The sequence below is a fragment of the Portunus trituberculatus genome, chromosome 37 (genome assembly GCF_017591435.1).
Source record: "Portunus trituberculatus isolate SZX2019 chromosome 37, ASM1759143v1, whole genome shotgun sequence".
Lineage (NCBI taxonomy): Eukaryota > Metazoa > Arthropoda > Malacostraca > Decapoda > Portunidae > Portunus > Portunus trituberculatus.
Genome location: NC_059291.1, coordinates 862,501 through 890,000, shown reverse-complemented (window position 1 = coordinate 890,000; position 27,500 = coordinate 862,501). Strand labels below are relative to the sequence as shown.

The 27,500-nt window shown below is 43.7% G+C and overlaps 1 protein-coding gene and 1 long non-coding RNA gene across 4 annotated transcripts in view; both read right to left on the bottom strand.

Moving 5' to 3' along the window:
• Positions 1-10,208, bottom strand: part of LOC123513888 (flocculation protein FLO11-like) — a gene marked incomplete at its 5' end in the record, with an annotated part of 201,810 nt that extends 191,602 nt beyond the window's left edge. Inside the window, one exon of the mRNA XM_045271347.1 lies at positions 9,486-10,208. Coding sequence (XP_045127282.1) covers positions 9,486-10,208 — 723 coding nt within the window. The remainder of the gene's footprint in view (positions 1-9,485) is intronic.
• A 190-nt stretch (positions 10,209-10,398) lies between these two features.
• The window catches only part of LOC123514033, a 56,478-nt gene continuing 39,376 nt past the window's right edge, over positions 10,399-27,500 (bottom strand). The window contains exons 2-3 of one of the 3 annotated variants that reach the window (XR_006677500.1): positions 11,552-11,826; positions 10,399-11,233 (exon numbers count right to left, since the gene is read on the bottom strand). This is a non-coding gene — a long non-coding RNA (uncharacterized LOC123514033). Of the gene's footprint in view, positions 11,234-11,443; positions 11,827-27,500 lie in introns of those variants that run through there. The other 2 variants (XR_006677499.1, XR_006677498.1) reach the window with 2 other exon arrangements.

Here is a 27,500-nt window from a genome sequence, read left to right as displayed (position 1 = left end):
AATTTTAATGCGTGATGCTTTGTACACATGACGTTTTTTTTTTTAAGTTTTATTCCGAGTGCGTGGCTTTCTGCTCGTGTCCCGCTGATTGATTGGCTTAGCTGGTTCTGTAAATGCACACACACACACACACACACACACACACACACACACACACACACACACACACACACACACACACACACACACACACACACACACACACTTTACCTCCAGTTTAATAATTGAATGGTAAGTTTATTTTTGCGTGCATATATTCCTTTACGGGAGAGTGGAGAGAGAAAGAGAGAGAGGGAGGGAGAGAGGGAGAGGAAGAGGGAGAGGGAACAGATGTCGATCGTTGCATATTCATTCCTTTCAATCGTTCCTCGCATTCTCTCTTCTTATTTCTCTTATTCCTTCCTTATTGTTTGTACTTGTATGCGTTTGAAGATGATGCAGGAGATGAAAAGAAATGAAGATGTTGTTTTGTGTGTTCCTTTTGTATCAATTGTTTTTTTTCTACTTTTCACTTATTCCCTTTACCTTCCTTATTTCCACTCTTCTTTTATCTCCTCATTCGTTTGCTTGCTTTCCTCCTTCTTCCTTTTTTTCCTTATCTTGTCCTCTTACCTTTTCTCTTTTCAGTTTCCTGTTTCATTTTTTTTTCTTCCTCCGGTTTTTTTTCTCTCCTTTCTTGCTTGCTATCTATCTGCTTTCCTCCCTCCATTTTTTCCCTGTCTTTTCCTCTGACCTTTTCTCTTTTCCGTTTCCTTGTTTTTTTTTTCTTCCTCCAGTTTTTTTTTCTCTCCTTTCTGGTTTGCTATCTGTCTCCTTCCTCTTATTCTCTCGTTGCTTCTTTTTCTCTCCTTCCCTCAACCGCCTCTACCTCTCATCCATGGAGGAGAGAGGGTTCCAATCGCACTGCTCTCTTTGACACGGTGGGATCAGAAACCAATTTGTCTCATCAACTTCTCTCCTCTAACTATCTTCAGCTCTCTCTCTCTCTCTCTCTCTCTCTCTCTCTCTCTCTCTCTCTCTCTCTCTCTCTCTCTCTCTCTCTCTCTCTCTCTCTCTCTCTCTCTCTATCTATCTATCTATCTATCTATCTATCTATCTATCTATCTATGTTCTATCTATATATGTCTATCTATGTAACTATCTCTCTCTCAACGACAAAGATTCATCTCTCACGTTAACTGATATTCTGACTGTACCATTAGCTTGCCTCCTCTCCTGCCGTGGCCTCCCTGCACAAGGCTTTCTACTTTCTCTCATCACCAATGGAAGAGTTAACAATCCTTCTCAGTCTTTCATTTCTTCTGGTAGTAAAGTATAGATCTACCTCCCTGCTTCTAATTCTCCCCTTCCTGTGACCTGAACTGTTGAATGAGTGAGTTAGTGAATGAGTGAGAGAGACAGAGACAGAGACAGAGAGAGAGAGAGAGAGAGAGAGAGAGAGAGAGGCGGGTTAAGACACTCGTTATATTTCTGTGTACTTATTTTGACTACTCTTTTTAGATACTGGTACCCTTAGCTAGCCTGTCTTTCCCTCTTCTCTTCACTAGTGCTCCTTTTACATACGTACATAAAAGAAACATATCCACTCTTCTTTTCCGCTAACTTTACTTACCTCCCTCCACTCTTCTCCTACTTCCACCTAAACCCAACGTCAAGTTCTCCTCCCTCCTTGTCTGCTGTGTCATCAAAGGGTCCTCCGAGCCGTGGGCAGCTCTTCACGCGCTTGTTCGGTCTCTTCAACAACTCTGCGCAAATTGTCTGCCGTGTTTCACTACCCTTCCCTGCGAGTTTTGTAACGGCGGGCACCGGAGCATTAGTGCATGGGAGGGTGGGTGGCGGAGGTGCGTGGGGTGTGTAGGCGTGTGGGTGGTTTAGGGGCGATTTAGGCACGGGGACTTTAGTGTAGGTTTCATGAGTGAGTGGGCTGATAGCTTCGGTTCATGGACCATTACAGGGAAGGAAAGTGTATGGGGTGGGGTTCAAGTTTTAATTGGTGGGATGGGGTGGTCAGTGAGGGGCGAGGGCGAGGAGGAAAAATTGTTGCAGTATAGTTGGAGTGGAATAAGTAATGAAAGGATTAAGTTTGTCTTCACCCCACTCACGTTTTTTTTTTTTTTTTTTCTTCTCCGTTTTCCTTTTCTTTTTTGTTTATTTTTCTCTCGTTGTTTTATCTCTTTTATCTTCTATTTTACCTTCTCTCCTGTACTCTTGCATCTCTCTCTCTCTCTCTCTCTCTCTCTCTCTCTCTCTCTCTCTCTCTCTCTCTCTCTCTCTCTCGCTCTCGCTCTCGCATTCCCTCTCGTCGTCTTCCTCACCCCATTTTCGTCGTCCTTCTCTTTCACTTTCTCCTTCTTTTAAGTTGGAAATTTGTTATTTTTACGTCGATTTTTTCCTAATTTTTTCATTTTCATCTATTTACTTTCTTGTACATTTATTTTCTGTGTATATAATGGAATCTAGAAAATGAAATGGATAAATGAATAAAAATCTCACTAATACTCTCTCTCTCTCTCTCTCTCTCTCTCTCTCTCTCTCTCTCTCTCTCTCTCTCTCTCTCTCTCTCTCTCTCTCTCTCTCTCTCTCTCTCTCTCTCTCTGAAACGATGCAGGAAAAAAGGATGGAGCGATTTGTATATAATTTAGACACTACTTTTTCCTTACCAGTGAGACTTTTACACAGACGAGCTCTCCTTGGTAGGCTGCATCACTCCCTCCCTTGAGCCGAGAGCGAGCGGGGAAGGCGTGCACGTAACGAAAGGCACATACATAAGCTGCCTCACATGACTCATTAGTGAAGGCAGACAGAAATACGAGAGACAAGACGACTCGTGGTAAATTTGTCTTCCTTAGCATAACACACACACACACACACACACACACACACACACACACACACACACACACACACACACACACACACACACACACACACACACACACACACACACACACACACACACACACACACACACACACACACACACACACACACACACAAAGAGAGAGAGAGAGAGAGAGAGAGAGAGAGAGAGAGAGAGAGTGAGAGGTGTGAAGTGTTTGAGTTTTGCCAATACTGTAAATTGAAGAAACAATCCCACCCACTCAAATGGAGGGAGTCGGCTGTCAGTGGTCGCGGCGGGAGTTAATGGGTGTGCTGCGTTGTATTGATTGCCAGACAGCCGCGCGGGATACATGTTTGCTGTATCGGCCACGCTGCTGTTAATCCCGATGGTCCACCGGCTCTTGTCTGCCATAAACCGAACGGAACACGAGTTTGTTTTAGCGAGAGAGAGAGAGAGAGAGAGAGAGAGAGAGAGATTGAGGGTTTATACAGTACCTTCAGACCTCCCTCCTGAAAGAATTTACGTTATAGGAAGGGGAAAATACAGTCCCGTGGTCTGTCAGTCTTACAAAACCTGATCATTTTTAGATTTTAGCAAACTGAAGGACTTAAGGTTGAAAAGAAATATGGAGCTTTGTTAGAGTAAATGAGATGTACTACTCGACTGAGAAAACTGAAGGACTTGAGATGAAAACGAAATGTCACCTCTATTTATCATATCTTTTCTATCTCATCTACTGTCCCTTGCCTACTGACTTATTTTCTTCCCATTTTTCTCTTCTTCTCTAATCAATCCTCTACTTTCCTTCATTTTATTCGAGATTGAAAGGAAATATAAAGCATAGTTAGTGAAATGTGTTACTCGACTAAGCAAAGTGGGCGTAATCAATAGTGTGCCAAAGAGCCGCCTGTTCTCGGGGATCCAGACACAGGAAGGCGGCTTGGTGATAGGAAGGGACACGTGCATGGAGGGGACGAAGCCTTCAGGACGTGGTGAAAGCTCAGACCTTTGTCACTTTCCTGAATCCTACGTGTGTCTCGAGGCTTCAAATTTACATGTGTGTCCTCTAATCTCCTTCTCTCTTGTCTCTCCCCTGCCACGTGTTTCCTGCAGCTAGTGTTTCTCTCTCTCTCTCTCTCTCTCTCTCTCTCTCTCTCTCTCTCTCTCTCTCTCTCTCTCTCTCTCTCTCTCTCTCTCTCTCTCTCTCTCTCTCTCTCTCTCTCGTCCATATGCAATACCTTAAGACAGTTATTAGATCTTCCCTTTGGCACTTTTACACATCACCCGCGGACTGAAGAAGAAAAATGACACAGAATCACCAATGAGGAGGAGGAGGAAGAGGAAAAGGAATAGGAAGAGGAAGGGGGAAGAAGAGGAGTAGGAAGAGGAAGAGGAAGAGGATGAAGAAGAGGAAGAGGAGGAGGAAGAGGAAGAGGAAGAAAAGAAGAAGAAGAAGAAGAGGAGGAGGAGAAGGAAGAAGAAGAGGAAGAGGAAGAAGAAGAAGAGGAGGAGGAGGAGGAGGAGGAGGAGGAGGAGGAGGAGGAGGAGGAGGAGGAGAAGGAGAAGGAGAAGGAGGAGGAGAAAGAAAGGAAGAGGAAGAAGAGGAAGTGAAAACATGAATAAGAAAATGACGATGGGTGGTTACGCAAAATTTTTATAGAACCTTTTGTTAATTTACACATCAAATAGTTTCACGGGAATATGAAGGAGGGGGCAGAAAGAGCAGACCAGTAAGTAAGTGAAGCGCTTTTACTGCCAATAAAGGAGAGAGGGAAAAGGAAAAACAAGTACTTCTTTACACGTGTGAGATCAATGTCAACGATCCTTCGTGGTGTGACTCATGCTTGGTGATGTCCTGTGTCCTTTCATTCATGCCACTCACTTTGCACTCATCCTACACCGTTCGTCTTTATCTCATCCCTCTCAGTAATTTGTTCATTGTTCTATTCTGTTCTTTTTTCATTTTACTCTGTTCCTTCGATTACTGTTCCTGTTTCTCTTTTAGTGTTCTTAATTCTTGCAGTTTCAAATCCTGTTGTTAGTGTATTGCATTGTTATTCATGCTACATTATGCTTCACTCATGCCACAAGTCTCATTCACAGCCTCACTCATCCCACTGAAATTTCCTTCCTGCCACTCACACTCCACCATACCACACCCACTTCCTTGCCACTCCTCCAGCACAACACCCCACTCAAGACATTCCTTTCACCTTAGCATTTCACTCACTCCACTGAAACCTCCCTCCTTCCACTCACACCCCATCATACCACTCACTCTTCCATGCCACTTCTTCAACACAACACCCGACTCAAGGCATTCCTTTCACCGTAGCATGCCACTCACCCAACCTATCTCTCCCATTGTTCATTCCAGTCACCCATTCATTCCCCACAGTTCATTACAGTTACCCATTCATTCCCCATAGTTCATTCCAGTCACCCATTCATTCCCCCACAGTTCATTTCAGTCAACCCATTAATTCCCCACTCCAGTCCAGTCACCCTGCTCAGTCACCCATGGATGTCTCGTTTTCTATGCCTTCAAACTAACACTTTTCATATTTAATTACCCTAAGCTTACCTATTCACCTTCCAATTTCACGTAGGGACTGCCACGTATAGACCTGTCAGATTCCAGCAGCTTCCTTTACGTTCATATGTCCTTAAATCTCTATCTCTATCTATTCAAATTGTTAGCGATGCGTCCCCACGTGGAATCCCATCTAACCGACCTTTTAGCGGGCGAGGGGATGAGGGAGGAGGGTGGAGAGTGGCGCCGCGTGTCCTGCTGGCGGGGAAAAAATGTGCCAGGCATCATAAAAGCGAGTGTGTGATTGCCGCTCTTCACGTCACCTCGTGCTAATTGGCGCTGGTGATGCCCGCCACTTAGTCTGGCTGGAGAGAAGGACGGAGGGGGGGCGAGATAGATAGAGAGGGAGAGGGAGATTATTGGCTAAAAAGAGACGGTAACAGAGAGGGGATTAGGGTTTGCTAGAAGAGGTGGTTGAGAGACAGAGATAGGGAGAGTATTAGCTAAAAAGAGACAGAAACAGAGAAGGTGTTCGCGTTTGGTTGAGAGACAGAGAGAGAGAGAGAGAGAGAGAGAGAGAGAGAGAGAGAGAGTATTGGCCAAAAGAAAAAGACAGAAGGGGTTGGCGTTTGCTAGAAGAGAAAGACTGAGAGACGAGAGAGAGAGAGAGAGAGAGAGAGAGAGAGAGAGAGAGAGAGAGAGAGAGAGAGAGAGAGAGAGAGAGAGAGACAGAGACAGATAGAGACGGAGATAGTTAGAGAAGAGAAAAAGTGGATGGAAGACCAGGAAGGCTGAGAACAGAGACAAGAGAGTGAAGGATGGATGGGAGAAGAGAGGATAGAGTAGGAAGATTGAAGTGACAGGAGAGGGGAGGGAGGGAGAGAATGAGAGGGTGAGGGAAGAGTAGTTAGGATGGCAGGAAGGGAGGAAGGGAGGGAGGGTTGCGATAAGAGTCATTAGCGATGAGAGGAACGAAGCAAACCCGGAACAAGAAAGGTGGAAGAGGAGAATGGAAAACGGCCGAATGAGGAAAGGATAAAAGTATGTAGAGAGAGAGAGAGAGAGAGAGAGAGAGAGATGGACAAAAAACACTTACAGACAGGCAGAGAGGCAGACAGTGACGGACTGACAAACAGGCAGAAAAAGAAAGAGAGAAAAAAAGAAAGATAGGGCGCAGGTGTGTTTACAACAATGAAATAGAGAGAGAGAGAGAGAGAGAGAGAGAATTTTATAACCCCACGTCGACGCCACAGTTTAGTTCCAAGTAATCCACACGTAAAAGAACAGGAAATTCTCTCTCTCTCTCTCTCTCTCTCTCTCTCTCTCTCTCTCTCTCTCTCTCTCTCTCTCTCTCTCTCTCTCTCTCTCTCTCTCTCTCTCTCTCTCTAGGCCGTCGCCCACCAGTAATTGAAGTAGAGCGACCGTCACCTTCAATTACTCGACTTGATTTCATGTTCGGGATAAAATAGGAAGCCGCTTTCCCAAGAGAGAGAGAGAGAGAGAGAGAGAGAGAGAGAGAGAGAGAGAGAGCTTAAGGGTATATTTCTGACAAGTTCAGGCAAGTTTTTATTTTTCGATCTGATGATTTAATTTAGAAAGGACAAGCTTGTGTGTGTGTGTGTGTGTGTGTGTGTGTGTGTGTGTGTGTGTGTGTGTGTGTGTGTGTGTGTGTGTGTGTGTGTGTGTGTGTGTGTGTGTGTGTGTGTGTGCTTTTGTTTCTTTCTGTTTTTTTCTTTTATTTTATACCTTCCAATGTTTTATACCTTAGTGTTTTTCTTTTTTCTTTTTTTTTTTTTTGTAATGGAGAGCCGCTGTTGGTGTTATTCAGATTAACAATTTTCAAGAGTACTTTGAAGTTACTGTAATTAATTCATCGTCAAATCTATGTTACCTGTTTTTTTGTTTTTCAGTTTCAATTTGTGTATTTGTCGTTCTCAGGCTTACGTTCTTTAGCGCTCTCACTATTACTTTGTTGAAATGTCACGGAGATGATTAGTCCGATGCTAATGGCCATGTTTTCCTCACGGGTAATGCTGATAACAAGCTCCCAGCATAATGAACAGTCCTCTCCACCTTCTTTAAAGTTTGTCGACGCAACGTAAGAAAAGATGAGAACATGTGGTCCTTAGTCCCTGCTGTATTTCTTGCTATAGGATTGTTGATATTACAGCCATTCAAATGTTTCACTACTTATGGTGTAAAATTGTTCTTTTCTCCTCTTTTTGTATCGATAACGCAAGATGATTTAACTGAGCCAAGATGAAACTGCAGACATTGTATTGAAAGTTCAGTTTTAACCACTCCCTCCCCCTTTCGTCTGGCGGTGAATGGTGGATAGTACAATTGCTCTCTTTTTGTATCGATAACGCAAGATGATTTAACTGAGCCAAGAGGAAACTGCAGACACTGTATTGAAAGTTCAGTTTTAGCCACTCCCTCCCCCTTTCGTCTGGCGGTGAATGGTGAATCGTAAAACTGCTCTTCTTACACAAAACGGTGCCATGAAGGATGAGGAGTCACAGTCAAATTATAAAATAAAAAATGCACCTTGCTTTTTAAGATCCTAAGAACACATGTTTCAATCCCTTCAGTACGAGGACGCGTTTTCATATTCATTCTGGTTACTCTCTGGCGATTTTATTCAGTTTCAGAATCACCTGTTGGGATTAGAATAGTAGAGACTCTGGTCATTATTCTCTTGACCTCCACAGACCTATCTTCATGCAAGTAAAAAAATCAAGGTGAAAATTCATCTCAGTACTGAAGGGGGTTAATGGTTGCCTACATGGAGTATGTTGTTGCGATTAATGTGGTATGATGAAAGTAAAGTGTTGCAGTCTTCACAACTCTTGATAATTTGCTGTTGTTTTATCTCAAATAGTTTTACGTCATTTGTAAAGATTTCAAACAATTACAAAGGTTAACAAAGGATTTAGGTGCTTCGTCCCCTTCCTACCTCATGTAGCAGTATAGAAAACTGGACAGCACAGCGAAAGGCCCTTCAGCTTAAGCTTGTAGGAAAATAAGAAATGTTGAAAATATTGAAAACAATGCGTTGAATTATGTATCACAGTGAATAAAAATGAGTATTGTTCCCACTTTTGTTCTCGAGGGATTATGTAGCCACTGGTGGGTGTTTATGTGATGGATTGTCTATGGCAGGAAGATCATTTTCACCTGCCTATCATTATCATTTTCACCTGCCTATCATTATCACCTTCACCTCTCTATCATTATCACCTTCACATATAATCATTTTCATCTCTCCATCATTATCATCTTCACCTGTCTATCACTGTCACCTTCACCTACCTATCATGATCACCTTCCCCTACTATCATTTTCACCTCTATCATTATCACCCTCACCTGTCTATCCCTGTCACCTTCACCTACCTATCCTTATCACCTTCGCCTGCCCATCATTATCACCTCACCTGCCTGTTTCCTGTCATCACTCAGGTGTGCTTCACCAGGTCGCTATGACAACACGTCCTCCTTTTTCCACCTCGTCTGCATCGTCCCGTCCTCCTCCCATCATTATTTCTGCCGAATTCCTCGCTTGCTCACTCACTGGCTGTTTTTTTTTTCTCTCTCTCTTTTTCTTTATACTTTTTTGATAGTTTGTGTTGAGGCTCGTGATGTTGTGGAGGCGTTCAGTGTGTGTGTGTGTGTGTGTGTGTGTGTGTGGGTGGGTGGGTGGGTTCATGTGACTGACGAGTTAAATTGGCGTGTTCTATCCTATAATAATGGTAATAAAGACAAAAGGAGACGGAATAAGAATAGTGAAATTATTAAGACAAGGAAAAATTAAAACAAGAACAAGAACAAGAAAAAGGAGGACAGACAAAGAAAGAAGGAATAGAAAAAGAAAGGCACAAGAGAAGACGAAGAAAATTACGCAAAAAAAATAAAGACAGAGGAAGAAGAGAATTAATAACGAGAAGAAAAGAACGAAAACAAAGAAAGTGAATATGACGAAGAAGAGGAAAAAAATGCAGAAGAAGGAGAAGAAAAATAGGAAGAAAGTAAAGAGGAGGAAAACAACAACAACATCAACAACAACAACAACAACAACAACAACAACAACAATCACAAGGCCACCACCTACCTTGAACAAGGGTACCACCTCCGCCCGCACGCTGGTACAGATTCCGCGGGCGTGTAGGTCCCGGTATAACAGCAACACACCCGCGTTCAGAGCCCACCACACGCCCCCACGCCCGCACACCTGGATCTTGGGGAGGCTGCTGGGGGGCGCGGGGGTCGTGGGAGTGATGGGCGTTGGAGGAAGGGAGTTAGGGAGAGGAATTTCACGTTTCCATATGAGAGAAGAGTGTGTTGAGCCTTCTATGGGCGTGTGGGCGGCTGTTGATGGTGAATGCTCAGCGGGCGTGGATTCGTGAGGGTGCGTTGCTGTGGGTGTTGTTGGCGTGGGTGACGTGGATGTTGGAGGGCCATAAGGGTCAGCCAGGAAGTGGATTTCTAGCGGATGTAGGAGAGTGGAAGAGGAGGAGGAAGAGGAGGAGGAGGAGGATGTGTTGGAGAAGGAAGTGGAGGAGCTGGACCGCTGGAGGGCTTTGTTTGCAGGGAAGAGGGATTTGGAGGAGGACGTGCTTGAAGAGGAGGAGGAGGAGGAGGAGGAGGAGGAAGAAGAGGAAGGAGAAGGGCGAGAGAGGGAGAGGGAGAGAGAGGGTTTTTTCGGTGCCCATCGAGAGAACACCGTGAGACCCAGGAGCCCTATGGTGGTGGTGGGGGGAGGAGGCCGTGGGAGGGGAAGAGGGGAGGGCTCCAGACACACCCAGGTACACCCAGGTACACCACGGGGCTCAGTTCACCTAGGGCGCCGCTATCAGGTACACAGGTGTGCTAATTAGTGAAGAAAGTAAAACACCTGACGGTCACATTTTCTAATCATTCCTTTCTCGCTTCAATTAATTCACTTTAGTATTTTTTCTTTTCTTTTTTTCTTTCTTTTTCTCTCTCTTTCTGTTTATTATCTTTGTGTGATCTTTTTTTTTCTCTTTAGTTCCTTTTTCGTGTTTTATATCAGTTCACTGTTGTTTGTTTTTCTTTCTACTTTTCCTTTTTTTTCTCTCTCGTGTCTTTTTATATCTCTGTTACTCTGATTTGGTGTGATGTATTTGTTTTTCTTTCCTCTCTAGTTCCTTTTTTTTAGTCTTTTTTTATATATGTTAGATCACTGTTGTCTCATATCTTTCTTTCTATTTTTTTTTCTCTCGTTATCTTTCTCTTTCTATCGCTATTGCTCTATTGTTAATCTTTTCTCTCTCTCTTAATTTCTGTTTCGTCTTTCGTATCAGTCCACTACGTTTTATTTTTTTTCTCTCTCTCTTTCTCCTTTTTTTTCTCTCACTGTCTGTCTCTCTATATCCCTGTTAGTCTTTCTCTTTCGTGTACTATTGCATTTTTCTCTCCATCTGCTACTCTTTTGTCTCGTATTAGTGTTCTGTGTTACTTCTTTTTCTCACTGTCTCTCTCTTTCTCTTTCTATTTTACTTATTATCTATCTGTGTTTCTTTTTCCTCTTTCGTTCTTCGTATTAGTGTTCTTTGTTACCACTTTTTCCCTCTGTTTTTTTCTTTCTCTATATTTCACTCGCTATCTATCTCATTCTGTCTCTTTCTTGTCTCTTTTTCCTCTTTCGTTCTTCGTATTAGTGTTCTCTGTTACTTTTTTCCTCTCTCTCTCTCTCTCTCTCTCTCTCTCTCTATTTCACTCGCTGTCTATCTCACTGTGTCTCTGTTTTAATGTTCCTTTTTTCGTATGTTTACTTCCTTTCAATTAATCCTCCCGCTCATCCATTACAGTCTTATCAGAGTAATTCTTTATTCAAACCTGTATCAATTATTTGTGTTAGTATATTTTTTAATGTCTTTGTTCCCTAAATGTTTGTGTTTATGTTTGGAGTGATGAGTTTTGTGTATTTGCTTGTCTGTTTGTCTGCCTGTCTCTGTTATTCTCTTATCAACCTCTTACGTAACGCTTTCTTTTATCCTTTTCTTTTTTTTTTTTTTTTGAGAAACGCTATTCATTTAATTCTTCCGCTATATATTTTTTTTTTATTTGAGTTAGATTATTTCAGGATGTTTTTTATATATGTTATTCTCTTACCAACAACCCCTTAACGCCTTCACACATTCACTATTCACGTACCATTCATTCTCTTTTACCTTACACTTTCCACGTCAATCACGAACAAACTAGTCACGCCAATGATGTCACCTTCCACTCCTCGAACACCTTTACCCTTTGAGTGTTCCTTCTCCCTGCCTGTCTGTGCGTTCCCTCCTCTATGTTATCTGCATTGCTTTGATTCACGTGTTGCTTTCCTTCCTCTCTCCGTCTGTCACCCTTTGTCACGAACACGACAACACAAGAACGCGTGGGAACTTTTGCTGCTGTTGGCTGTGTCGCCGTCACTGGAACGCCTGTAGGAGGAGGAGGAGGAGAACGTGTTAAGCCATGTAGATGCTGGGATGAGACGAAGGAGGGGAGGAATGGGGTGACATGAGTAGATAGAGGGAAGTGGACGAAGAAAGTAAGGAATCCTGGAGTGAAGAGAAGGGATGAATCAGGAATGGAAAATTGATAAAGCAAGGGAAGAGAAAGAAGCTAGAGAAAGAGTGAGTAAAGCAAAGAAAGAGAGATGACATAAGCAAGGAGAGGAAATGAAGAGTAAACGAAAGGAGGCAGGGAGGAAGAGAAACAAAGAATAAGAGGAGCAGGATGAGAGAATTGGACGAAGAATGAGAGGAGTTGGAAAGAGAAAGATGAGAGTAGGGGAGAGGAGAGGAAAGGAAATGAAGGGAGAGAGAGAGAGAGAGAGAGAGAGAGAGAGAGAGAGTGATCTAAAGGTCAACGGAAAAAGAGAAAAGGAAACACGAAAGGAGGAAATGTTGAGAGGGAGAGACAGGAGAGGAGGGAAAATGCTAGAGTGTGTCAGAGAGAGAGAGAGAGAGAGAGAGAGAGAGAGAGAGAAAGGAGGAAAGACGAAAGAACTATATAGTAACTTTTGTTGATTGCGTTCGAAGCTCTCTCTCTCTCTCTCTCTCTCTCTCTCTCTCTCTCTCTCTCTTAAAATCACGAAAAACTCACTAAACTCTCATCAGGAAGTAATGTATGTATAAAAATCGTCATTCTGAGGTACTATGAGAAGTTTGCTAAGAAAATTTTCCTTCCCGAGACGAGGACTGGGTGTGTAGTGAGCGCTGGTGGTGCTGCGTGTGATGGGGGAAGTTCTGATGTCACAAGTTCTGTCTGGGATGGCGTGGACTTGACAAGCAGGTGATTAGGATAAGTGGGAAGTTAAGTAAGGGTCATTTTTCATACATTTATTTATCTATTCATATAAGTACGAGTGACTTAACGTAACTTAACCTAACCTAAATTAACTTGCCACTACTACTACTACTACTACTACTACTACCACCACCACCACTACCACTACTACTACTACTACTACTATTTCTACCACCACCACTACCACTACCACTACCACCACCCCTACTACTACTACTACTATTACTACTACTACTAAACTAACCGTGCGTATATATGTAAAAGTAATAAGGGCATTTTATGATTGACTCTTTCCCTCCACCTATCATTACCTGTACTTGCTCCCTCATTTTGGCTAACCCTTCTAGTCTTTCGAGAACCAACACTCAAATTGGGCCTTTTTTTTAACGTTGTGTGTGCCCTTGGCTGGCCTCCTCTCCTACTTAAAAAAATATATATATACAATTCCTTACTTGTCTATGTTTCTACACGTACTTTCCTTTTTCTTCTTTTTCTTCTTATTATTATTATTTTTTTTTCTTATTATTATTTTATTGCATTTTATGTTTCTGCTACCGTGGGATTGTGGACATAATGATGGTGGTGATGGTGTTAAAGTAGTGGTGGTGGTGGCAGTGGTGGTGATGATGTTAATGTAGCAGTAATAGTTATAGTGGTGGATAATAGTGGTGGTGGTGATGATGGTTAATGTAGCAGTAATAGTTATACTGGTGGATAATAGTGGTGGTGGTAGTGGTGGTGAAGGTGTTAATGTAGCAGTAATAGTTATAGTGGTGGATGATAGTGATGGTAGTGGTGGTGGTGATGGTGGTGGTGATGGTGGCGGTAGTGCCCTGAGCAAACCATCTACTTCCCCCCTGCCCAGATGAGCGAGTTAGCCAAAGTTAAATGAAACGCTTGTACTACACACCACCTAATAATATTCATGAGAGGTCGTTGTGTGAGAGAGGAGAGAGAGAGAGAGAGAGGGGAGAATGTTCAGCCTTTACTCTCTCTCTCTCTCTCTCTCTCTCTCTCTCTCTCTCTCTCTCTCTCTCTCTCTCTCTCTCTCTCTCTCTCTCTCTCTCTCTCTCTCTCTCTCTCTCTCTCTCTCTCTCTCTCTCTCTCTCTCTCTCTCTCTCTCTCTCTCTCTCTCTCTCTCTCTCTCTCTCTCTCTCTCTCTCTCTCTCTCTCTCTCTCTCTCTCTCTCTCTCTCTCTCTCTCTCTCTCTCTCTCTCTCTCTCTCTCTCTCTCTCTCTCTCTCTCTCTCTCCCCATCACAGTGTCCTCTTCCTCCCTTCCACCACCACCACCATCACCGGCAGCAAGGAAGGAAGGAGGAGGAGGCGGTGGCAGAGGTCAATTTATAGCCCTCATCAGTCTCCTGCCGCAGGTGTGAGCTGGGAGGCGAGGCAGGGCGAAGGAGGAGTTCTTGGGAAAGCTCTGAGTGTGACTTGTGCTGCCATGGTGAAGGAGGAGGAGAGAAAACGGCTTGTGAGCGATGATGAGGCTCGTGTAAGTGGCTGGACGAGGAGAGGCAAGGCAAGGCGAGAGAACGTGTGTGTCAGCGTGGCGGTGTTCATGAGATAACTGAGAAACGCGTACTGATAGGCTGTCTTCTTCTACTACTACTACTACTACTACTACTACTACTACTACTACTACTACTACTACTACTACTACTACTACTACCATTACTATTACTACTACTACTACTACTACTCTATTACTACTACTACTACTACTACTACTACTACTACTACTACTACTACTACTACTACTACCACCACCACCACCACCACTACTACTACTACTACTACCACCACCACCACCACCACCACCACCACCACTACAACTACTACCACTACCACCACCACCACCACTACCACTACCACCACCACTACCACCACTGCTACCACTACTACCGTGAGACACCCAGAAGCATCTTACAAGGCGGGAGGAAAGAGAAGAAGTAGCGTACTCTCTCGGGGACTTATAAAACCGTGGTGATAAAACTCGTAATGGTCCTTTTTAAGCACCTTGTAAAGCAAATCATGCAGGTGCAGCTACTCAGGAAACTGCTCACACGAAAAACATGCTCAGCGAAACGGGGTAGACATTTTTTAAGACCCAGCTTGAGAAAAAATATTAAGCTCTGTAGTAGCGGTTTATTAAGAAGGGTAAGCGGATTGGTGGGTGATACGGACGAGAGGCAGCAGTAAAAGGGAGTGCAGGAGGAGAGGAGCACCCCATAAACCCTGCAGAGGATGTGAGAGGGAATAAAGGGAGAGAAAAACTAGTAGAGGTGGAAGCTTAGGAGAGGTAGCGAATGACCGGGAAGGGGCAGCCAAGCATCTCCTCCTCCCGCCCCGCCCTGCTTCCCTGCCTCCTGCCCCTGCCTAGCCGTGCCGCCACCTGGAAAACGCACATCCCAGAATAAGTAAACAAGCCTTCGCGAAAGATAAGAGCGTTTGCTGGAATAAACAAACGGACGAACGGACAGACGAAAGTGTTGCCGCTTTGGGATGTACTGTGCGTGAGTTAGTGAGTGAGTGAGTGAGTGAGACGGAGGAGGTTGCCTTACATGAACACTGTGGAATAGAAATAGGAATAGATGATGGTGATTCAGGAAAGGAAGGAGTGAAAGAAAAGGGAATGTAGAAGTTTATTAGTGTATATAAAGTTTATAATGAAAAGTTTATGGAACGTAGAGAGAGAGAGAGAGAGAGAGAGAGAGAGAGAGAGAGAGAGAGAGAGAGAGAGAGAGAGAGAGAGAGAGAGAGAGAGAGAGAGAGAGACATAAAAGTAAAGGAAGAAAACAAGCAAGCACTCAGCCAAGAAAGGAGAGGAAGGAATAGAATCAACAAGTGGGGAGAAAGAGGGACGAGAAGAAGAAGAAGAGGAAGAAGAGGAGGAGTAGAAGCAAGAAGAAGAAGAGGAGGAGGAGGAGTGGGTTGTAACGAAGATGAAGGCGCAAGTTTAGGCAAATACACATCCAAGAAGAGAGAGATTTAGGTGGTAAAACACACACACACACACACACACACACACACACACACACACACACACACACACACACACACACACACACACACACACACACAGGACCTTCGTACCACTAGCAAACGTGACCTCATCGTGCCTGTGTGTGTGTGTGTGTGTGTGTGTGTGTGTGTGTCTGTGTGTGTGTGTGTCGGGAGAAGACCAGGGATTGGGAAGATGACAGGATGAGAGGAACAGGAGAGGAAAAGAGGATAAACACAGGCAGGGGAGATCGGAGAGAAAACAGAAAACAGAAAAAAAAGATTGGAGGTGGTAAAGGATTAGAAACGAGAGTGGAAGAAGGAATAAGAGATGGGAGAGGAAATGGATTAGTTGTTGTAAAGGAGAGAGAGAGAGAGAGAGAGAGAGAGAGAGAGAGAGAGAGAGAGAGAGAGAGAGAGAGAGAGGAGGAGGAATGACAGAAAAAGGCTCGGAGATGGGGAAAGATTTGATGCAGGAGTGGAAGGAAGGAAGAAGAGATGGAGAGAGAAATGGAGTGAGAGAAAGAGAAAAAGAAGGAAGCTGAAACGGAAGAAAGAAAAAAAGGAGGAAAAAAGAATAAACGATGGAAGAGGAGAATATGCAGGTGATAAAGGCAAATGTAGAAGGGGAAGAGGAAAATGAAAAAAAGATAACGATGGATAAAGGAATGACGTGAAAAAAAGAGAACGAAAATAGCGAAAAGAAGAGAAGGAAGAAGATGCAGAAAATGAAGAGAACGAAGACAGTAATAAATATAGGAGGTGAGAGAGTATAGGAGAGGAGAAAGGGAAAGAAAATAATGAAACTAGAAGAGAAGAGAGAGAGAGAGAGAGAGAGAGAGAGAGAGAGAGAGAGAGAGAGAGACGAGAGAGACGAGAGGAAAAGTGGATTAGATGAAGGAAACAGGTAAAAAAAAAAAAAAGAGGAAGAAGGACAAGGAAAAAATGAGTTAAGAGGAAACGGACGAGGGAAGAAAGAGGAAAAAGAAAGGCTAGCCGAATAAATAGGTAAATATTCCTACCAAGAAGAGGAGAGGAAAAATAAGATAAGAAGAGAAAAATAAGCGTGAAAACAGGAAAAAAAAGAAAAAGTAAAATAAAAAAGGTGATTAAAAGCAAATAAAGGGAAACAAACAGGAAAAAGTCACAAGTAAGAGGAGAGTGAAGACTAAAAGAGGAAAAATTAAATTAAGACGAAGAGGAAAGTGAGGAAAAAGAAAAGAAAAGTAAGAAAATAAGCTGAGACGAAGAGAAGAGAGAGGAAAAGAGGGAGAGAAAGAAAAGTAAGTTAAGACGAAGATGAAAGTGAGAAAGGAAAAAGTCAGAAGGAAAACTAAGACAAAGAGAAGAGTGAGAAGAAGAAGAAGGAGAAAAAAAGTAAGTTAAAACGAAGAGAAGAATGAGAAAGAGAAAAGACAAGAAAAACATGGAAATAGAAAGAAAGAGGAGAGTAAATGTCAGAAAGAACGCTAAGACGAAGGGAAAAGTGAGAAGGAGGGAGAAAAAGAAGTAAGCTGAGACGAAGAGGAGAATGAGAGAGAGAAAAGACAAGAAAAACATACAAAAAGAAGGAAAAAGGAAAGTTATCAAGGAGAGTAGCAAACATTTACACTCAGAAAAATGGAGGAGAGGGAAAAGTAAGCTGAGATGAAGAGGAGAAAGAGAAAAAGACGAAAAAACATGTAAAGAGGAAGAAAGTAGAGCTATCAAGGAGAGTAGCAAACATTTACACTCAGAAAAATGGAGGAGAGGGAAAAGTAAGCTGAGATGAAGAGGAGAAAGAGAAAAAGACGAAAAAACATGTAAAGAGGAAGAAAGTAGAGCTATCAAGGAGAGTAGCAAACATTTACACTCAGAAAAATGGAGGGGAGGGAAAAGCAAGCTGAGAGGAAGAGAGTAGCATGCATTTACTAGTCTCTTGTGGTCCCTAGGCGCTCCTCAAGTGTCCCCGCGGCAGGTGGCGGAGATACGAGCTGTCACTCACGTAAACACACCACGCGGAGCCACTGCATCTGAATTTTATCTTTCTTGGAAGCCAAATGGTGCGTAATACGTCCTCATTCTTATGTATACCTCTCCCCTGCCGCCACTCTGCCCTCCTCTCCCTAATGTAACCCACCCCAGCGCCGTCTTGACTCACCCAGACCAACCCAACCCAACCCCAACCCAACCCAACCCACCCCAGTCCAGTCCAGCCCAGTCCAACACAATCTTACCCAGTACTGTCTAAACGCTCCCAGCTCAATGCAGACCAGCCCAATACAGCTCATTTTAACCCAGTCTAGCCCAGTACTGTCTTAACTTGCCCAGCCCAATCCAGATCAGCCCAATCCAGCCCAGTTTAACCCACTAATGTCTCAAATCGCCTACCAATCCAGATCAGCCCAACCCAGCCCAACCCAGTGTAGCGCCATTGTATCCCATTTCCCTTCCCTCCCCCCCCTCCCCAGTCTCCATTCTGGCGTGGTCTGAGGGTGCTGGAAACAAGGTCTAATTTAGCGGGACGTGAGGAAAATTTTTCTTGTTGTCGAGGAATCACCAAGAGCTGTTCAGATTCCATGTTTTTTTTTTTTTTTTTTTTTTTTTTTTTTTTTGGGTGGAGTAAGAATTATGTATGTTGTCCTCCTCTTCTCTTTTCTTTTCTTTATTCCTCTCTTCTCTTCTCTCTTCTCTTTTCTCCTCTCTCTCTCTCATCTTTTTCCTCTCTTCTCTTTTATTCTCTTTTCTATTCTCTTCTTATCTCCTCTCTTCTCTTTCTTCTCTTGTCTTCTCTCATCTTTTTCCTCTCCTTTTTACTTTTCTCTTCTCTTCTATTCTCTTCTCTTTTCTTCTATTCTTCTCTTTCTTCTTCTCTCCTCTCCTCTCCTCTCCTCTCTCTCTCTCTCTCTCTCTCTCTCTCTCTCTCTCTCTCTCTCTCTCTCTCTCTCTCTCTCTCTCTCTCTCTCTCTCTCTCTCTCTCTCTCTCTCTCTCTCTCTCTCTCTCTCTCTCTCTCTCTCTCTGTTATTCTTTTACATAGCTTTTTCCGGCCCTGTGCAAAGCTCCGTTGTGCGTAAATGAAAGATTGAAAAGCATACAAAGGGAATGACTCTTAAATTGCATGTCTGGCTGAAAACTATAACATGAACGTCAATAGTTTAGTCTTCCTGGAACCGATGCTACCTACTTACTTTCCCCTGGTTCCTGTGCCGCCCGTAACCATTTCATTCTTGCTCTCAAACCTCACTGTGGCTTGTGGTAGATGCGACAATCACGAGACAGACAGCCACACCATCCAACCTTCCAGTGTCTATTTGTTCAACCACGAGACAGCCACAGCAACCTTCCACGTGTCTTTTTTTTATTATTGAGGTGTGCAATGGTAAAGAAAAATTGAAGAAAAGAAGGGCGGGAGATAAATCGATAGAAGAGTAAGATGGAGAAGAGAAAGGAAGGCGAAAAAGAGAGAAGGAGAAAACGGAGGATACATGAGCTAGAGCAGAAGGAGCAGAAGGAGGAGAAGGAGGATGAGGAGGGGGATTAGGAACCACAAGACAGACAGCATACCAACCTTCCAGTGTCTTTTTATTATTTTTTTTTTTCTTTTATATGTTCATTTCTTCGTGTCTAGTTAAAGGCGCAAAGTAACTCCGGCTAGGTATTCTTTTATGGGGATGTCTTAGTGTTGTGAGGCGCCTGAGAGCTACCGAAGGCCTAGGAGGAAAGATGATAAGAGGCTTTAACACCAGCATTCTTTCCGTCACCGGCTGGATTATAACCTCTGACCTTTTAGGAAATATATAGGAGAGTGTTTTTGTCCCTCTTTTTAAGTCCGCATCTAATCTCTGGCCTTAAAAAAGAAAAGGTATATGTTTTAACGTCTCTTTTTCTGTAACATTGCAACACAGGTGACCTTTGCGAGGGTGTGGGCAGCTGGTGGATTGTACGCGTTGTGAGAGACCATTGCTGTACTTTGCTCACGGCCAGTTTCGTTGTTGTATTTTTTTCTTTCACCATTTGCTTCTCTTGATATTATTTCTAAACTCTTTATTCTCTCCTCAGTTTCGTTGTTTTTTGTTTTTCCTTCACCACTTGCTTTTATTGATATTTTTAAACACTCTTTATTCTCTCGTCTGGACCAATTTCGTTGTTGTTTTTTTCCTTCACCATTTGCTTCTATTGATATTATTTAACACTTCCTAAACTCTTTATTCTCTCGTCTGGACCAATTTCGTTGATGTTTTTTTCCTTCACCACTTCCTTCTATTGATATCTTTTAACACTTTTTTTTTCTCAAGACAGGTTTCAAAGCCGCTGGGATGACTTGTCGTATACCTAAGGGTGTTTTCTTCTTACCCACTTCAATACTGCAACACATTTTTACCTTGAGATTTGTGTACGATTAGACCATTTTCTTGACATTAGGAAAGGTCTATGGAGATCAGAAGATTAATGGTCAAAGTTATCACTATTTAAATCTCCCTACATAAGTTTCTGAAGCTGTATAAAGTCCTCAAATAGTAAACAGAATGAATATGAAACACGTCATGGTACTCGAGGGGTTAATGATGCTGAACTCTCCTTGTACTACCATTGGAACCGTGACAGTACTCCTCCAAGCCCATATCATCCTCTTAAATGTGTGTAAAAATTGCAGATACAAGATATAGTGTTTACGAATAAGCTGTCGAAAAATATGTCACTAGACTCACGAAAAGCTACCTCATCAATTCCAACAACTTAAGCTAAAACTATATTACAAGAATCGAGACAAAATGATTTAAACTTTTGAGAATACAGTGGAAAAGAAAAATTAACTCAAGAACCATGAAAACACTCTTCAAAAACTCAAACAACAACAATTAAAAAAAAAGTTGAAATAGAACCATGAAAACACTCTTCAAAAACTCAAACAACAATTAAAAAAAGTTGAAATAGAACCATGAAAACACTCTTCAAAAACTCAAACATCAATAAAAACCAGTTAAAAGACGTCGAGACAAGATGAGATACAGTGTGAGAATAAAATACAAGAAAACATTAAGAAAAATATTACTAAAAACCACGAAAACACCCTTGAAGACTCAAAACATCTATTAAAACCCATTAAAGGTCGCTGTCGAAAGAAGATAACATAACATTTAGAAACACAATGCTAGAACAGACAATCCCAACAGTTGCTCAGTAAATGTAGACACTCGTAGCATCACCGCGAAGCTTCTCTCAGGTGCCTCAATCTTGCGGGAGTGAACAAGCAGCAGCAACAGACTCAAGTGACGGAAGCAAACACGGAGGCATGCGGCGTTGCTCGGTGTCCAATCAATTCCTTTACCTGCGAATCAGCGAGGCGCACTAATCAACACAGGTGGACGGGTACGTTAGATTGCCAAGCGAGATTAACTGTTTTTTGGGAGCCGTTGAGAATTAAAGGTGAGAGAAAAGTAAGAAAAATAGGAATGAAAGAGAGGAAAAGGAAGAAAATGTTAAGAGTATTGCATATATTGTACCCAAATAGATAGCTGTGCCCTTGGAATATCTTCTATACAAAATCATGTTTCAAAAACTCTTACACTTTTTCATGGTTTTCTTCCTTATCCTTGTGTCTTTCCTTCATTCGTTCTATTTTTTTTGCAACCTCTTACTTTTCTTCTTCGTTGCTTCTTGTTATCTTTTTCTTCTCTCTCTTTTTTGCGTTTCTTGGTTTGTTGTGCGCGGGAGGCTGAGAGGAACTTGAGGTGGTATGTGGGAAGGAAACGAGGGATGCATGAACGGGAGGTGATTTATTGTATGTGTGGAGTCAAAACTGGATGAAATGGAAGTAGACGGTGAGAAAGGAGAAGGAGAAAAGACATAGAGAACAGAGGTTGGACAGACAGAAAATAGAAGTGGGAAGTTAGTAGTCAGGAAGGAGGTGGACAGGTGTAAGAAGTGGACATGAAGAAGGAGGAAAAGATAGTGTAAAGGTGGGCGGGAAAGAAGAATGCAGAAAAAATGAAGGAAGAGAGGGAATGAGAAACTGAGGCTGGTAGAGCATTGGCAGGAAGGAAATGCGTGGCCGGAACTAGTCACCTGTGCACTGGGAACGGTATACATAGTTAATGAGAAAGAGAAAGAGAGGCTAGGGGGGGCGAGGAAGAAAAGGTCTCGCAGCGGCAGAAACCAGCATAATATCAATCTGAATCGTGTATTTCCCCCAACACTCGCTCGCTTCGCCGGAATATTCTCGTGTTCTCATTAATTTTTCATCCCCACAGCTCCCCAAAGACTCCTCGGCGTCCTTAAGCTTTGTCACCAATCACAGCCCCGGAATGGCCGCCTCTCCTCCACTATTGATTCCTGCTATCGCGTCTCGGATGAAAGAAAAATAAAAGATAAGAAAGACCAACGTATCACGACGTGGAGTCCTCAGCAGCTTATAAACGTGGCGGTGACAGTTTTGAGATTGGTGGCGGGGAGTGGGTTAGTCTGGGATACTGACTGAATTGTGGCGCTATGACTGAGATTCCGTGACTTTTTACTGTTTCACGAGAGGAGCATCAAGACATTTCCAAACTTAATCGCTCTACTTTTTTGGAAATCTTTTTCTTTCATGGGAGCAGCAAGTTAACCCTTTCAGTACAAGGATGCATTTTTACCATGAGTTTTGTGTATGATTAGACGATTTTATTGACATTAGGAAGGGTTTGTGAAGGTCTGAAGATTAATGGCCACAGTCTTCACTTTTTTTTAATCCCCACGTAAGTTTTTGAAGCTCCATAAAATCATCAAATAGTAATCAGAAGGAATATGGAAAATGTCACAGTATTGAAGAGGTTAACAGGCTTTTTTCTTTTTCTTTTTTTTCTTATCCATGTCCGTAGTTTGTCTCCTTCGAACATTATAAGGTCATATAGTGCAAGATCTACAGGAAGTATCTTGGTGACTTCACAAACACACTCCATTAGGAAGTAGAGAGTGGACTGGATGAGCAGATCTTGGTTCAGTAGACCTTGAAATAGCTAAGTTTAAGGTTATGACAGATTACCGAGAACTTTAACCCGTAACAGAATCACACGTCCTTATCCTTGTGTATACTTGTCCCCTGCCGCTTGTCTGCCCTTTTCCCTCCATCATAACTCACCCAAGCTTAGCACCGTCTTGACCAACCCAGCCTAGCCCAACACAGCCCAACCCAGCCCAGTCCAACCCAGCCCAGCCCAGTCCAGTCCAGTCCAACCCAGCCCAGCATAGCTCAACCCAGCCCAACCAATCTCAACCAATCCCAGCCAAGCCCAACCTCACGAGATAATATTACCTCCCTTACCGTGCACCATAACGCCACAATAACACCGTCTACAGCGCTCTCTAGAGTTACGCCACTAATAATTTTGACCATAGCACGATCCTATGTCACTGGCTAAGCTCATCCGGATGGCGCTGTCTCCCGCACCATGAATTATAACGCCACAGCAACAAGGACATATGGCGCTGTCTCTGAGTTACGAGAGAGTGCTAGTTTTTCCACCTAAATAAAATCACGTGAGCCAGAATCGAATAAATAATCTTAAGGTAATCATTATATCACCAACCAGGGCGATGAAAGGTATGCAGAATGTCGTGTTATTGGTGATTGTTCGTGTGCGATTGTCGAGGGAGTGTTCCTGCAGACTCTAGCTGGTCCAGAAGTGCTCGACTAATGGGAAGGAAGAGAAAAAGTTTCCTTCACTCACCGGGGAGGAAATGTCACTGCAGATTAAGTGTACTCGTAGTAATGAGTCTTAATTGTGTGTGTGTGTGTGTGTGTGTGTGTGTGTGTGTGTGTGTGTGTGTGTGTGTGTGTGTGTGTGTGTGTGTGTGTGTGTGTGTGTTAGACAGTCATTTTCTTACAGACACATACATTCTCTCTCTCTCTCTCTCTCTCTCTCTCTCTCTCTCTCTCTCTCTCTCATCACCTTGTCTCTTCTCTTCTTCTTCTCTCAACTTGGCTTTTGATCAAAACTTTTACTATCTATTTCACTTCGCTACAATTTCTCCGCTCTAACTTTCTACTCATTCTTTTTTTCCTGATAAACAATGAAAACTTTCCTCACTGCAATATTTCCCCTTAATTATATTTTATAGACGATAACAAATTAAAAATACCACAAACTCATGATTTTTCTTTTTATTATTTTTTACTCTAACCTAACCTCACCTAAACATAACTTAACTTAACCTAATCGAACCTATAACCAAACCTCATCTTGTCTAACCAAACCTAACCTAAACAATTTATTAACCAAACCTCATCTTGTCTAACCTAATTAATTTATACCCATCAACTTAATCAACACGATGACCTGAATCAAGAACAAGTCCCCTCCTTCCTTGCACACAATCCAGCAATCCCTACGTGTGTTTACATATTCCAGCCAGCGAGGGACGCGAAAAAAAAAATTCCTGGATATCGCTTTTCCACGAGAGCCTCTGAGGACCAAGTTTTTCCCATTCGCAAGTGGAAATGTTCTCTTGTTTTCCCATTTACCGGAGCGGCTGAGGGGAACCACGAGCGCTGCCACCCCCTTCCCCTCCTCCCGATATGCCTGCGGGCGGCGACGTGACGAGGGGAGGCGCGGGGAGGAGGACTAGGTAGTGGAGAGTAGTGGCAGTGGGTTTCGTGGCTCAGCGATGCGTGACAGGCGAAACAAGACCAGCTGAGGACTCTGGGCTTTATCTTTGCTCGCCACGGTTAGTCTGAATGGTTAATTAGCGCTTAGATTGCATGAGAGTAACTGAATGGCCAACTACTAGACGCTCCCTTTGTTGTCGTCCCCGGCCAGCGTCACGCCCCGCAGCTGCCGTGACGTATGTACTTTCTCTGTGTCTCTCCAGGGAAAGGAGGGAGAAGAGGAGTGAAGGAATGGAACGGATGCTGGACTTTTAACTCTGATTAATACCTTTCCCTGAGGCTCCGAGGGGTTTATTCCTTTTCCTTTCTCTTTTCCTCTCTTTCTCTCTCTCTGTATTTCTCCTCCTCCTCCTCCTCCTCCTCCTCCTCCTCCTCCTCCTCCTCCTCCTCCTCCTCCTCCTCCTGCAGTACAACAAAACACCTGCTCTCTACTTTCCGTTCCTTTCTTTTACCCCCAGGCATTACCTTCATAGCTCCCCTGATTACGTATGCCTGCATTGTCTACTCTCTCTCTCTCTCTCTCTCTCTCTCTCTCTCTCTCTCTCTCTCTCTCTCTCTCTCTCTCTCTCTCTCAGGGACATAATTTTCCTTCTACTCGTTCACACACAACTTCTGTCCATTTCTCAACTTCCTCTCTCTCTCACTCCTCCTCCTCCTCCTCCTCCTCCTCCTCCTCCTCCTCCTCCTCCTCCTCCTCCTCCTCCTCCTCCTCCTCCTCCTCCTCCTCCTCCTCCTCTTCCTCTTCCTCCTCTTCCTCTTCCTTTTCCTCTTCATCTTCATCTTCATCTTCCTCCTCCTCCTCCTCCTCCTCCTCCTCCTCCTCCTCTTTCTGCTGCTGCTGGGAAGTGTGCCATTGTTGCCAGCACAAAGGGTCGCCTCTCCGTTCATGGACATCGTTGCCAAGCCCGCCGCGTGACTGATGTTGCCAATGGTCGGTGCTTGAATAAACAATGCCATCATGGTGCTTATTGTCTGCCTCGTGACGGATTGACATGTGTGTGTGTGTGTGTGTGTGTGTGTGTGTGTGTGTGTGTGTGTGTGTGTGTGTGTGTGTGTGTGTGTGTGTGTGTGTGTAGTGTGTGTATGTGTGTGTGACTGACTGACTACCGGTTGGCTGGCTGATTGACTGACTGAATGGCTGAGAGAGAGAGAGAGAGAGAGAGAGAGAGAGAGAGAGAGAGAGGTGGATAGGGGGCAAAGTGTAATATCGCATCAGATTCATTGTACTGTACAAATATGTCTTTTATTTAGACAATCCTACATCCCTTTATATTTTAACCCTCTCTCCATCTCCCTCTGTGTGTGTGTGTGTGTGTGTGTGTGTGTGTGTGTGTGTGTGTGTGTGTTAATCAAGGTGACTGAAATTGCGTGGTTTTCCTCCCCAGGTAAGTTGATGACGAAGGGAAAGAAAGGTAGGAAGGAAGGAAGGAAGGAAGAAAGGAAGGAGGGAGAGAGGGAAGGAAGGCACTGGCTGAGACTTGAAACAGGTTATGGGACAGGTGAGAGAGACGGAGCTGGAGGGAGGGGCAGGGTGGGGTGGGAAGGGAAGGGAAGGGAAGGGGCAGGAAGGGGGAAGAGATGAGGAAGGGGTGAGTGACTGAATTGTATTGAATGTTTGCTGTCTGTATACATGTGCCCTTTGTGTGTGTGTGTGTGTGTGTGTGTGTGTGTGTGTGTGTGTGTGTGTGTGTGTGTGTGTGTGCGTTTGTGTTGTGGACTTATTTGTTCCGTCTCTCTCTCTCTCTCTCTCTCTCTCTCTCTCTCTCTCTCTCTCTCTCTCTCTCTCTCTCTCTCTCTCTCTCTCTCTCTCTCTCTCTCTCTCTCTCTTGCACTCTTTTCCCATCCACTCTCATTTTTTCTCTCTCTCCTTTTTTTATCATTAACAGCAATCGCCTTATCTCTCGTAGTATTTAAGTTATTAGCCTGCCCCCTTTAGTAACACACACACACACACACACACACACACACACACACACACACACACACACACACACACACACACACACACACACACACACACACACACACACACACACATCAGTCAACCACCTGTCTCGTCTTCACTAATTTCATGTTCTGTTCTGAGTAATGCCAATCCAGAAACAGAGGACATATTTACTAGAGAACGCATAGAAAACGATATTACACCCTGGATTAAGGAGAGAGAGAGAGAGAGAGAGAGAGAGAGAGAGAGAGAGAGAGAGAGAGAGAGAGAGAGAGAGGGAGAGGGAGAGGGAGAGTGAGGGTGTATGGAGTAAAGGATGAGAGAAAGGCAGGAACAAAAAAGGATAAAAGAGGAGAGAAATAGCAATGAAGGACAAATTGGTTTAGAAAAATTGTCAAGGAATGCAAGACTGTAAGATATAAATAGCACTGAGAGAGAGAGAGAGAGAGAGAGAGAGAGAGAGAGAGAGAGAGAGAGAGAGAGAGAGAGAGAGAGAGAGAGAATTGCGTGTATCTAATAATGAAAGGCGCTATATAGGACACGGCACACACACACACACACACACACACACACACACACACACACACACACACACACACACACACACACCGCGTAGTGTAGTAGTTAGCACGCTCGACTCACAATTGAGAGGCCCGGGTTCGAGTCCCGGTAAGCGGAGAGGCAAATGGGCAAGCCTCTTAATGTGTAGCCCCTGTTCACCTAGCAGTAAATAGGTACGGGATGTAACTCGAGGGGTTGTGGCCTCGCTTTCCCGGTGTGTGTTGTGTGTGATGTGGTCTCAGTCCTACCCGAAGATCGGTCTATGAGCTCTGAGCTCGCTCCGTAATGGGGAAGACTGGCTGGATGACCAGCAGCCGACCGAGGTGAATTACACACACACACTAGTACATCCTATTAGCCTCTAGTAAACACTTAATTATTTTTTTTCTTTCTCTCTCTCCCTCTTTACCTTCTTTTCATTTGCTAATCTGTCCTTCCATCTCAGATAATAATATGTCTACTGATGAACGTGTCAGATACCGCACACACACACACACACACACACACACACACACACACACACACACACACACACACACACACACACACACACACTCACAATCGAGAGGGCCGGGTTCGAGTCTCGGCGCGGCGAGGCAAATGGGCAAGCCTCTTAATGTGTAGCCCCTGTTCACCTAGCAGTAAATAGGTACGGGATGTAACTCGAGGGGT